The sequence below is a fragment of the Talpa europaea genome (assembly GCF_964194135.1).
Source record: "Talpa europaea genome assembly, chromosome: 3".
Taxonomy (NCBI): Eukaryota; Metazoa; Chordata; class Mammalia; order Eulipotyphla; family Talpidae; genus Talpa; species Talpa europaea.
Genome location: NC_140069.1, coordinates 564629 through 576129, shown reverse-complemented (window position 1 = coordinate 576129; position 11501 = coordinate 564629). Strand labels below are relative to the sequence as shown.

At 71.0% G+C, this 11501-nt stretch overlaps 2 protein-coding genes across 2 annotated transcripts; one reads left to right on the top strand and one right to left on the bottom strand.

Moving 5' to 3' along the window:
• CCDC166 (coiled-coil domain containing 166) lies at positions 1 to 1505 on the bottom strand (the record flags this gene model as incomplete). The annotated part of the gene is made up of 2 exons (XM_084229659.1): positions 1 to 930; positions 1062 to 1505. 2 exons carry the CDS (start codon positions 1503 to 1505, stop codon positions 1 to 3), a joined length of 1374 nt encoding a protein of 457 aa, XP_084085785.1.
• A 5169-nt stretch (positions 1506 to 6674) lies between these two features.
• On the top strand, positions 6675 to 11015 carry MAPK15 (mitogen-activated protein kinase 15; the record flags this gene model as incomplete). The annotated part of the gene is made up of 12 exons (XM_084229658.1): positions 6675 to 6743; positions 7627 to 7725; positions 7908 to 7937; positions 8036 to 8126; positions 8491 to 8621; positions 8690 to 8853; positions 9005 to 9144; positions 9634 to 9691; positions 9900 to 10037; positions 10104 to 10209; positions 10307 to 10405; positions 10623 to 11015. The coding sequence occupies 12 exons, from the start codon at positions 6675 to 6677 to the stop codon at positions 11013 to 11015; spliced, it is 1518 nt and encodes a 505-aa protein (XP_084085784.1).
• Positions 11016 to 11501: the final 486 nt, after the last annotated feature.

Sequence of the window (11501 nt, the reverse complement as noted above, 5' to 3'; positions counted from 1 at the left end):
TCAGCCCCTGGCCACAGAGCCACTGTCCCCCGGCGCCCAGGACGAAGGGCTGGGAGGAGCCTGAGCCGGCCCGGCCTCCCGCGCCAGGGTGCTGTGCTGTGAGGCCTCGGGCACCAAGGCCCTCCAAGAGCGCGCGGCCCCCGACGTCAAGGACGGGTGCCCGGAGCTCAGGGGAGCCGGGGTCAGCGACCGGACCCGGGAGTCAGGCCCCCGCAGGGTCAAGAGGGAATCCCGGGCCCAAGGCCCCGGGGGCAGCAGGGACGAGGCCCGGGAGGCCCGGGGGGCGGGGGCCAAGGAGGGGACTCGAGAGCGAGGCCCGGACGGGGCCCAGGGCGGCCCCCGTGAGTCCGCCCTGGAGAGCAGCCCCCCGGCCGAGAGCGCGGGGAGCGCCAGGCCCGACTCCGAGGCCGCGCGCGAGGAAAGCGGAGACGCGCGCCCCGAGCCCGGCCCCGAAGGGCTCCAGGGGGGCGCGCGCGGAGACTCCTCGGAGTCGCCCGAGGACCCGGGCCGCGAGGTGGGCGGCGGCTGCCACAGGGGCGGGCCCTCGGGGCCGCGGCGCAGCCAGCCGTGCACGCGCGCCAGGTCCCGCGCGTCCTCGTGCTCGCGCCGCAGCAGGTCCCGCTGCTCCAGCAGCCGGCGCCGCAGCACGTGCAGCAGCTGGGCCCGGCCGAGCAGCCGCAGCAGCTCCTGCCGCAGGCGCCCGTTGTCGGCCTTGATGGCCTGAGTGTGCGCCAGCAGCGCGCGCGCCGCCTCCCGCTCCGCGCGCCGCCCCAGGGACTGCACGCGCTGGCGCGCCTCGCGCTCGAAGGCCGCCTTGTCCTCCAGGAAGCGCCGCTTGACGCGGTGGAGCAGCTGCGTGTGCTCCACGCGCTTGTGCAGCAGCTCGCGCTCCAGCGCCCGGATGCGCGCCAGCTGCTCCAGCTGCAGCTCCTGCGGCGGGGTCGCGGGTCAGCCCCGGGCGCGCGCGCCCGCCCGCCCCCCGCCGCCCCCCGCCGCGCCCGCGGGGGGGGGGGCCCCCGCCCGTCCCCGGCCCCCGCCGCCCGCGCCGCCCGCGCACTGGCCTTGAAGGGCTGCAGCTCCTGCACCTGCCGCGCCATCTGCGCCGCGCGCCCCTCCATCTCCAGCAGCTGCGCGCGCACGCCCTCCTCGCGGCCGCGGTACAGCGCCTCGAGCTCCGCGCGCTGCAGGCGGATCTGCGCCAGGTCCGCGCGGCTCTGCTCGTCCAGCCGCACGACGGCGCGGGCGCAGCGCTGCGCGCGGGCGCTCACGTAGCTGGCGTAGAGCCGGTTCTCCTCGCGCAGCCGCAGCGCCTCGCCGTCCAGGAGGGCGTTCTCCCGCAGCACCCGCTCCGCGCGCGCCTCGCTGGCCGCCAGCTTCCCCGCCAGCAGCGCGAGCTCCCGCCGCAGGAACTGCGCGCGCTCCGACGGCGGCGGCCCCGCGCCCGCGCCCTCCCCCGGCGCGCCCGGCCGGCCCGCGCTCGGCCCGCGCGGCTTCCTGGGCGCCATGGGCGGGGCCCCTGCGCGCTCGGGCTCGCCCCGCCCCCGCGGGGATACTGGGGGGGGACGCGGGCCTGTCGGGGGACGGGGGCCTCCGGGCCTCGGGACCGGCGGTCTTGCGGGGCGCCTTGTTGACGGCCCGCCCGTCTCTATGGAGACAGAACGCGGTCGCCCGCCCCGACGCCCGCCCGCCGGTGTCTGGACCCGGCCCGGCCGCCTCCCCCCAACGAGCTCCCGCGCCCTCGCCCCTGGCGGCGGGGCCGTCCGCGCGCGCTCGCGGGGGACGTGGGCGCCCTGGGCCCCGCGGGGCCCCGCCCGCCGGCCAGGTGGGGCCCCTCGCTTGTCGCCCACGTGGGGGAGGCTTCGCCGAGAGCCGCCGCTGTGCCTGGGCCGCGAGCTCCCCCTGAAGCGTTTCGTGACTCCTTTGGCTGTTTGTGGCGTTTCCACAGACTTGGGGTTACTGGGGAGCCCCGGGGCCGTCGGGATGCCCTCCCCGGCCGAGCCTCTGCCGTCTCGGCTCGGCCCCCACGCGCACGCGCACAGGGCAGCTCTCCAGCTCCTGGGGCTCACCTGCTCGTCTGCTTCACCCCCCGCTGGGCCACGGCTGAGGGGAGAGGGCCCCGAGCCTGGCCTCTGTGCCGCGCGGAGGCCTTGTGGGAACCCCGTGGAGCCCCTTGTTTAACTCAAGCTCGGCTGGGGCTGCCAGGCTGCCCACTGGGCACCCAGGAGTTGCCTGGGGACAGCTGGGCCACCCCCTCGCACGTGCCCCTTAAATCTAAACCGACTTTGGGCCTCCCTGGTGGCGCAGGGGGGTAAGACGCAACCTATGAGGCGGTCCTCGGCCGCTGCAGCACGAGGTCGATCCCTGGCCAGGGAGCTACCCCCTCCGCGCAGCAGACTCTCCTGTCTCCCCGCTGCTCCCCTCAGCCGTGGATTTCAGTAGATTCGCCTGTCCTGCTCCCCGCTCTGTCTCTGGTGAATCTTCTCACCACACCCCACCCCGGCACCTCTGGCCTGCACCCCAGTTCTTGTATGCATAAATAAATAAATCTTAAAAAATAATAAAATAAATAAACTGACTCTGGCCCTGTGGTCGCTTAGCTGAGCTTCCGTCCAGGCCTGTCTGCTTTGGCGGCAACGTGGTGGGCAGGTTTGAGGGCTGCACCTGGTAATCCGCGAGGTGCTCAGCACAGACACCATGGGGAGGAGGCTGGCGCGCAGCCACACCCCGGGCTGCAAGGGAGCTCTGATCCCGAACACACAGGCCTTGTCTCTAAGAAATGTGATTTATGAATAAAAGCAAAATGACAAACTTCAAGAAAATACAGACTCTCCATTTTTTTTAAACATTAACATTTTAAAAGAAATGTTGATCCTAAAACAGCATCTGAATGTTGAACTTCAGTGATACGGACTTTTCTTTTTTTTTTTTTTTTTAAAGATTTATTTATTTACACAAGCACTGGGTACAGTCAGAAGTGCGGGAGGGTGAGAGGATTCACCAGAGCCAGAGCGGGGAGCAGAGCAGGCAGAAGGACCGAAGGACACTGCTGAGGGGAGCAGCGGGCGGCAGGAGAGGTCTGCGCGCCATGTGGGACCTTCGCCAGTGGCCGGGGATCGAACTGGTGCTGCAGAGGCTGCCGGCAGCTTCGCAACCCAGTGCTCAACTGTTGCGCTACCGGGGAGGCCCAATACAGACTTTTCATATGAAATTAGTACCCAGATTCTTTTTTTTCCCCCAAAGATTGATTTATTTATGCATAGAAGAACTGGGGTACAGACCAGAGGCGGGGGTGGAGAGGAGTCACCAGAGACAGAGTGAGGAACAGAACAGGCAGACTGACAAAAGTCACTGCTGAGGGGAGCAGTGGGCGTCAGGAGAGGTCTGCCACGCCATGTGGGTAGCTCCCTGGTTAGGGATCCAACCCGTGCTGTGCTGCAGTGGCTGTGGACAGCTTCATAGGTTGCGTCTTAACCCCCTGTGCCACCAGGGAGGCCCAGTACCCAGATTCTTAGAGAAAATCAGGAAAAGATAAGTTTTTCCCAAGAATTGGAAAAGATCCCCCAAGACCCTGCAGCGGGGGCCCTCCACATAGCATATTTGCAGTGTTGTCTTCCACGCTTCTAAGCCAGGCCTCTCTGCTCCCAGCAACTGCCTGGGCCCCAGACTCCCCCACCTTCGGGGCCCACGGGGAGCCACTGTCCCATCTGACGGACTAGCATACACCTGGCCAGGCAAGGAGAGGCCCCCAGGCCCACCCACCTCAGCCTGGCCACCTGAACCCTCCAGACCTCCCGAAACCTCCCAGCCCCCAAGAAACCGCCCATGGCCTCCCCAGGCCCTGCACACACATCTGTCACAGGAGTGTTTACTGCTGACCAACAACCAACCAGAAAACACTCTTTATTATTATTAAATTTAATTTTCTTACATCGTTCTTCATTTTTGTACAGTATTTGATATCTCCCCTCAGGCGGAGTCCCTGGAGCTTTCACCTTTTTTTTTTTTTTTGAAGATTTATTTAGGGCGCAGCACTTAACCTGCCTGGTGGTGCAGGCGGTTGAGCGCAGCGCTGTGAAGCTGTCCACAGCCTCTGCAGTGCGGGTTCGATCCCCCCGGCCTCGGAGCAACCCACATGGCACAGCAGACCTCTTCTGCCGCACCCGCTGCTCCCCTCAGCAGTGGATTTCAGTCAGTCTGCCCGTTCTGTTCCCTGCTCTGTCTCCGGTGAATCCTCCCATCCTCCTGCATATCTGGCCTATACCCTGGCTCCTGTATAAATAAAATAATTCTATATGTAAAAAAATATTTATTTATACATATAAGAACTGAGCTGCAGGCCAGAGGTGCAGGGGTGAGAGGACTCCCCAGAGACAGAGTGGGGAGCAGAACAGGCGGATCCACTGACACACACTGCTGAGGGGAGCAGTGGTGAGGCAGGAGAGGTCTGCTGCGCCCTGTAGGTCAGTCCTTGGCCGGAGATTGGACCCGTGATGCTGAGGCTGCGGACAGCTTCATAGTGCTGTGCTTAACCCCTGTGCCCCCAGGGAGGCCCAAAATAGCATGTTTAAAACTCATTAATGGGGGCCTCCCCGGTGGCTCAGCGGTTGAGCGCTGGGTTGCTAAGCCGCCCGCGGCCTCTGTGGCGCTGGTTCGATCCCCGGCTGCTCCCCGGCCACCGGAGGAGGGTCCCACATGGCGCGCAGACCTCTCCTGCCGCCCGCTGCTCCCCCCAGCAGTGTCCTTCGGTCCTTCTGCCTGCTCTGCTCCCCGCTCTGGCTCTGGTGAGTTCTCCCACCCTCCCGTCTTCTGACTGTACCCAGTGCTTGTATAAATAAATAAATCTTAAAAAAAAAAACCATTAATGGGTGCGTCAAGTGCCCACTGAAACGTCAATCTTGTCATCGATTTGCTGGTTAAGTGCAGGGGACATTCTGCAGAGCCCTGTCGCTGAAGACTCACCGCTGGCGGCCTGGTCCTGCCTGCTGGCCGCATTCCTGGTGGCTACACCCTCTGACTCAGGGTGCCTGGTAAAAGGCGGGGTGGCCTTCCAGACATCACACATCTTGGTGCTGGGGGGGCAGCTGGTCCCGCTGTCCCGGCAGCTGCAGGTGGCTGCTCCTGCTGTGCCAGGGGTGTGGGCGCCATGCGGGGTGCAGCGCGTTGGTGTTCCTTGGCCCCACCCAGCCAGGGCCTGACCGTGGGCCCTGCCGGAGCGAGTCCAGCTCTCGGGTCCTTCGCCCGGCAAGTGAGCTCCAGTGGCCCCGGCTCCATCAGCGCGCCTCCCGGCCTTCTCTGGCCTCGGCACGGGGTCCATCTGTGAGTATATGCACAATGGGCTCCATCTGGGGAGACTCCCACCCGCTGTGCCACCCACACTTGGCGTGCCCAGCAGTAGCCCCTGTCCTGCATGGCGGGCCCCTCCCGCGGGACGCCGCCGGCCCTTGGCCACCGGCCAAAGCTGTCAAGCGCCCTGGCTTTCCCCTGCCACGTCCCTCCCTCGCACCGCCTGGGCCAGCGCAGGGACCGGCGCCCGCCCGTCCGCCACGAGGGACGCAGACACGGGCGAGGGGGGAGCGCGGGGGTCTGCAGCCCGAGGATGTCCGCGCGGGGTCCAGTACCGCGTGGGCTTTTATTTGGCACCCCATGGCCTTTCACATTGGTTTCTAATGATTCCTTTGCTGCTGTATTTCACAGAATTGTTCCTCCACGACAGGATGAGAGACTTTAAAGCTGCCGGCCCCTGGGCGAGTGGGGGGCGCCCCGAGGGCCAGCCGGGCTGTGGGGGTGCGTCAGCCCCGCTGCGGCTTTAAGTGACACCCCACACCACATCCTGGCCCGTCACCTCGTCCCTGAACCCCAAGGCCATGTCTTCCTACAGTCCGTCAGCAACTGAGGCGGGAAACGCCCCCATTCTCAGCGCCCCTCTAAACGCCTCCCACCCCCCTCTGTCCTTCCAGATGCCCACCGCGGCTCTGGGGCTCCCCTGGCTCCCCTTTCTCTCACACCGTACCCCTGCCATGAAAACCCAGGGCCCGTCGCAGCCAGAAGCCTCCCCCGCGCACCTCCAGTTTCCCCCGCGCCCTGCGAGGTCCGCGCCTGTCCCGCCCCGCGGCCCGGCCCGGCCCGGCCCGGCCCCCGAGTCCCCGCCCCCGCCCCGCCCCGCCCCCCGCCTCCGACTCGCGGGGCGCACGCCGGGCTCCTCGCGGGCCCCCAGCTCTCGAGGGCGGTGGGAAAGGCCGCGCCCCGCCCCCCAGCGCCGCTACCCCAGCGCCCCACACCCCGGCCGCGCCCCCGAGCGCCCCGCCCCCAGCGCCCCGCCCCAGCGCCCCGCCCCCAGCGCCCCGCCCCCCAGCGCCCGGACCCCCAGCGCCCGGACCCCCCCAGCGCCCCGCCCCCCAGCCGCGCCCCCCAGCGCCCGGACGCCCAGCGCCCCGTCCCCCAGCGCCCCGCCCCCAGCGCCCGGACCCCCCCAGCGCCCCGCCCCCAGCGCCCGGACCCCCAGCGCCCCGCCCCCCAGCACCCGGACCCCCCAGCGCCCCGACCCCCTCGCGGGCGGGGCTCCTCGGCGCCCCCGGTTGGCCGAGCCGTGGATCCGCCCCCCGGGGCGGCGCGGGCGGGAGGAGGCGCCGCGCGTTCCCACGGCAACCGCGTCCGCCGCGCGGGCCCAGCGCAGCATGAGCGCCGCGGAGCTGGACCGGCACGTCGCCCGCAGATACCTGCTCAAGCGGCGGCTCGGGAAAGGGGTGCGTCGCGGGGCGCGGGGGCGCTGCTCCCGGGCTGCCCGGCCGGCCCTGCCAGGCCCGCGTCCCCGCTGCCTGGGCGTCCAGTCACGGGGCTCCAGCGAGGCGTCCGCCCAGGGCTCTGGGGCGGGCGACAGCCAGGTTCCCCCCCAGGTCTCAGGTCCCGCCCGCCCCCCACCCTCGCCCCGTGCCGGACCCCTGTGCGTGCCCAGGGCGCGCTCCAGACCCCGAGGGCGGGCAGTCGCCAGCACGGGTGCAGGAAGGAGACCGCGTGTGAGCCGGGCACACCTGGAGCGCACCTGCATGGGGCAGGTGCAGAGGCCGGGAGGAGGCTGCCTGCGGGGAGGGCGGGGCTGCCAGGGGGGGGGGCGAGGCTGGTGGGGGCTGGCGAGGCGGCAGGCGCCTGGCGGTTCGTGTGTACGGGGAGGGAGAGCAGTGCTGCCCCGAGCAGGGGCACCTGCCGGAGCTGGGGAGCAGAATCAGTCGGGCCAGACCAGAGGAGCTGAGCTGAGCTGAGCTGAGCCGGCCCCGTGCTCGGGCCCTGGAGAGCAGGGCAGGAAAGGCGGCAGGACGCGATGGCATCTGAGGGTGGAGCCACCAGCCCGTGCCGACAGGCGGTGAGACCCACCCAGTCATCAGGTCCCGCGAAAGTTCCACTCCGTGACCTCCGTTACTCCAGAAGCCTCTCGGACCCCGACCCCTGCTCCCTGCGACCCTCCTCAAGAGGGGCTGGTTTGCTGTGCAGGGTGGGGCCCCCCAAACCACAGCCCCGCCTTCCCCAGGGCCAGAGCAAGGCCAGGCCTGTGTCTGCAGGGGTAGCCCCGGGGCAGGGGAGGCCGGCAGAGTATAGCTCGGAGCCAGGAAGGCTGACCCGCCTCGTCCACAGGCCTATGGCATCGTGTGGAAGGCGGTGGACAGGAGGACGGGCGAGGTTGTGGCCATCAAGAAGATCTTTGATGCCTTTAGGAATAAGACGGACGCCCAGGTGAGAGCGTGGGGACCGGCGTAGGGGAGCCCCTTCTGCAGAGAGCCAAGGCTCCTGATGGCGGCGGGCTTCTGGCCCAGCGCACCGCCCCTGTCACCCCAGGGCCATGGGTGCTGGGGTGACGAGGACAGAACCCTGTGGCCCTTCTCGCCCCTCCCCACGCTGCGTCTGTCTCGTTGCAGAGGACGTTCCGGGAGGTCGCGCTGCTCCAGGTGAGTGGCCCAGGCACTCCCCAGGCGACTCTGTCCAGCAAGGGAAGGGGGGGGCTCCAGCCCCCAGACCCCCAGCCTGACCCCTACTCTCTCCCCAGGAATTCGGGGGCCATCCCAACATCATCCGCCTCCTTGACGTGATCCGGGCAGAGAACGACAGGGACATCTACCTGGTGTTTGAGTCCATGGGTGGGTGAGCCCTACTGGGCGGCCCGCCCACCCCGCCCTGCCCAGGCCCCTCCAAGGGGGTAGTGCCCTGTGCCCAAAGACAAACATCTGGCCCTGAGACTGGCAGCGAGTGCCCCTGAAGCGCCTGGCTTGCCCACTGCATGTGGCTGTGCTCCCCTCTCTTGGCTCAGTTCATGAAACAAACAGCACGAAATAGAGCATGAAACAGCCGGGCAGACAGCGCTGTGGCTGCAGGCACCGCGGTCAGGAAGAAGCCTGCAGGGCACCAGCCCTAGGGACCCCAGGGGCCCGGGGCCGTGCATGGGAGCCCCGGGGCCTTCAAGGTGGGGCAGACCAGCTTCTCCCCCGGCCACTTGTCCTGCAGACACTGACCTGCACGCCGTCATCCGAGAGGGCCGGCTGCTGAGGGACACCCACAAGCGCTTTATCTTCTACCAGCTGCTGCGGGCCACCAAGTTCATCCACTCAGGCGGCGTCGTCCACCGGGACCAGAAGGTGCCTCCTGAGCGCCCCCACCCCCGCCCGGCGTCAGGGCCGGGCCCCTCACCACCCCCTCTCCCCAGCCATCCAATGTCCTGCTGAATGCCAGCTGCTTGGTGAAACTCTGCGACTTTGGCCTGGCCCGCTCCCTGAGTGGCCTCCCCGAAGGGCCTGAGGGCCAGGCCCTGACGGAGTACGTGGCCACACGCTGGTACCGAGCCCCGGAGGTGCTGCTGTCCTCCAGCTGGTAACTGGGACACCCCCCACCCGCCGCTGGGCACGGGCCTCCTCTGCCCCACAAGCACCTTCCGACACCCCACCCCATGCCCTGGCATGCCTGCCATCCCACCCACCCCCCGTCTCTGGGGTCCCCACCTCGCCTCCCTCGCTTGCGCCAGGTATACCCCTGGGGTGGACATGTGGGGCCTGGGCTGCATCCTGGGGGAGATGCTGCGGGGCCGGCCCCTGTTCCCGGGCACCTCCACCCTCCACCAGCTGGAGCTGATCCTGGAGACCATCCCCCTGCCCTCCGAGGACGGTGAGCTTCCTGAGGGGGTCCACCAAGGCTGGGGTGCAGCGGGCTGGAGCATGCTGCCGGGGGAAGCCAGGCTGGCAGCTGGAGCTGGGGGCAGCGCACAGAGAAGGGTCCAGAGCCTCAGGAGGACAGGGCAGGCAGGGGCAGGCCTGGCAGCTGGTGGGCCCCTGGGGAGATGCTGGGGGTGGGGGGCAACTGGATGGAGTGCAAAGGCTGGGAGCCTGATCATGGGGCCCATGAGGTTCAGAGCCCAAGAGGGGTCCAGCCGGCAGAGGCAGGAACGCTAGTCCCTTGCTGCCGAGGGGTGGCGGGGCCAGGAGCCCCCAGGCTTCTGCTCCAGAGCTGGGCGGGGAGGGGCTGGAGGCCGCGGGTGCAGGGGCGGGGGTGCAAGGGCGGGGTCTGGGCAGGGGGTGTGAGGCCTGGGGAGGCGAGGCTGTCCCCCAGCACCCCCGTCCCACCCCCGTCCCGCGCCACCTCTGTCCCCACACCCAGACCTCCTTGCCCTGGGCCCCGGCCGCGGCGCCTGGATTCTGCAGCGCAGGGGCGCCCGGTGAGTGCCCCTCCTGCGGCCGCCGCCCCGCGCCGCTGGCGGGGGGGGGGGGGGGGGGGGGCGGGCGGCGTCCAGGCGCCCTCCGGGACCGGCCCAGCTGCCCTCCGGCAGGCGGGGCGGGCCGCGGAGGCCAAGGCGGGCGCGCCCGGGGTGCGAGGGCAGCAGGGGCCACCGGTGAGGATGTGGGGGACCCTGTGCTCGGCCCCAGGCCCCGGCGCACGCTGGACGCCCTCCTGCCCGCCGACACGCCCCCGGAGGCCCTGGACCTGCTGCGGCGCCTCCTGGTGTTCGCGCCCGGCGGGCGGCTCAGCGCGGCGCGGGCGCTGCGGCACCCCTACGTGCGCAGGTGCGCGGGGGCGCCCGGGGCGCGGGCGGCCGAGGGACTCGCTCCGACGAGGCCGGCGGCCCGCAGGTTTCACCGCCCTGAGCGCGAGTGGTCGCTGGAGGCCGAGGTCCGGCTCCCGGTGGACGAAGCGGCCCAGCTCTCGGCCCCCGAGTACCGCAGCCGCCTCTACCAGGTTCCCCGCCCGCGCCCCGCCCCCGCCCGCCCCCCGCCCGCGCCCCCGCCCGCCCCCACCCCCGCCCGCGCGCACCCCTGAGCCCCCCCTCCCGCAGCTGATCCTGGATCGCGGAGAGAAGGGCCCGGGGGGCGGCCCCGCGGGGGCAGAGCTCGCGGCCCCGGCGCTCAAGCCCGGAGCGGCGCCCCCGACCCCCGCGGGCCCGCGCGCGCCGCACCCCGGGCCCTGGCCGCAGGGGGGCCGCGGAAGCCCCGCGCACGGTGCGTGCCCGCCGCCCGCCCTCGGTGCCGCCCGCCCGTCGGCGCCGCCCGCCCGCCTGACCCCGCTGGGTTTCCCGACCCGCAGAAGCCCCCGGCGGAGCCGACGGCCGGCCGCGGCGGAGCCCGGCCCCCCAGCCCCCGCCGGCCCCCCAGCCCCCGCCGGCCGCCGCCAGGAGCGGGGAGGACGCGGCCCCGGGGGTGGCCCCCGCCCCGCGCCGCCAGCACCCCGCCGGGCAGCGGCCCCGCGCCCCCGCGCCCTCCCTGGCCTCGCAGGCCGCGGCCGCGGCGGCCGACCGGGTCCTGACGCGGCAGCCCCGCCTCGGGGCCCCCCCCGGCCCGCGCCCCCCCGCCGCGCAGGGCCCGCCCGGCCTCCCCCGGGGGCGCGCGCCCGAGCCCCGGCCCGGCCGCCGCATGTTCGGGCCCGCGGCCGCCCAGGGCGCCCAGGCGGCCGCGCGCGCCGCGCTCGGGGGCTACGCCCAGGCCTTCGGCACCGTGCGCCGCTCGGCGCTGGGCCGCCCGCCCCTGCCCCCCGGGCCCCGCGCCTGAGCGCCGCCGCCCGCCCCCGCCAGCCCGGCCGCGGGGCCCCGGGGCCGGGATTTGCGCCCCCTCCCCGGCTTGCGCGAACCCCCGTCTGGCCCCCCCGGGAGCGGCCGGCACACCCGCCCCACCCCAACTCCTCCAATAAAGCCTTTCTGCCCGCCCGCCTGCCCCCTCCATGCCCGTGAGGGGCCCCTACCTGGGCAGCCCCCTCCCCGCCAGAACCGGCTCCGGGAGGGCGGGCGCTGCGGTGGGCCCCGACGCAGACCCCTGGGGCCGGCTTCCTGACCACCCCCCAGCCCCCGGGGGCGCTGTCCCCAGGGTGGACCTCCTGCCTGGCCGGGTGCCAGCCGCTTCGCGCCCACCTCTGCGACCCTGAGCCAGAGAAGGGGTGACAGGAGTGACCCCTCGTGCCTCAGCATGGGCGGGGAGGTCGAGGAGGGGGGGGCCTGTCCCCCCAGGGGGTGGACTAGAGACCACCCAGGAGGGAGCCGG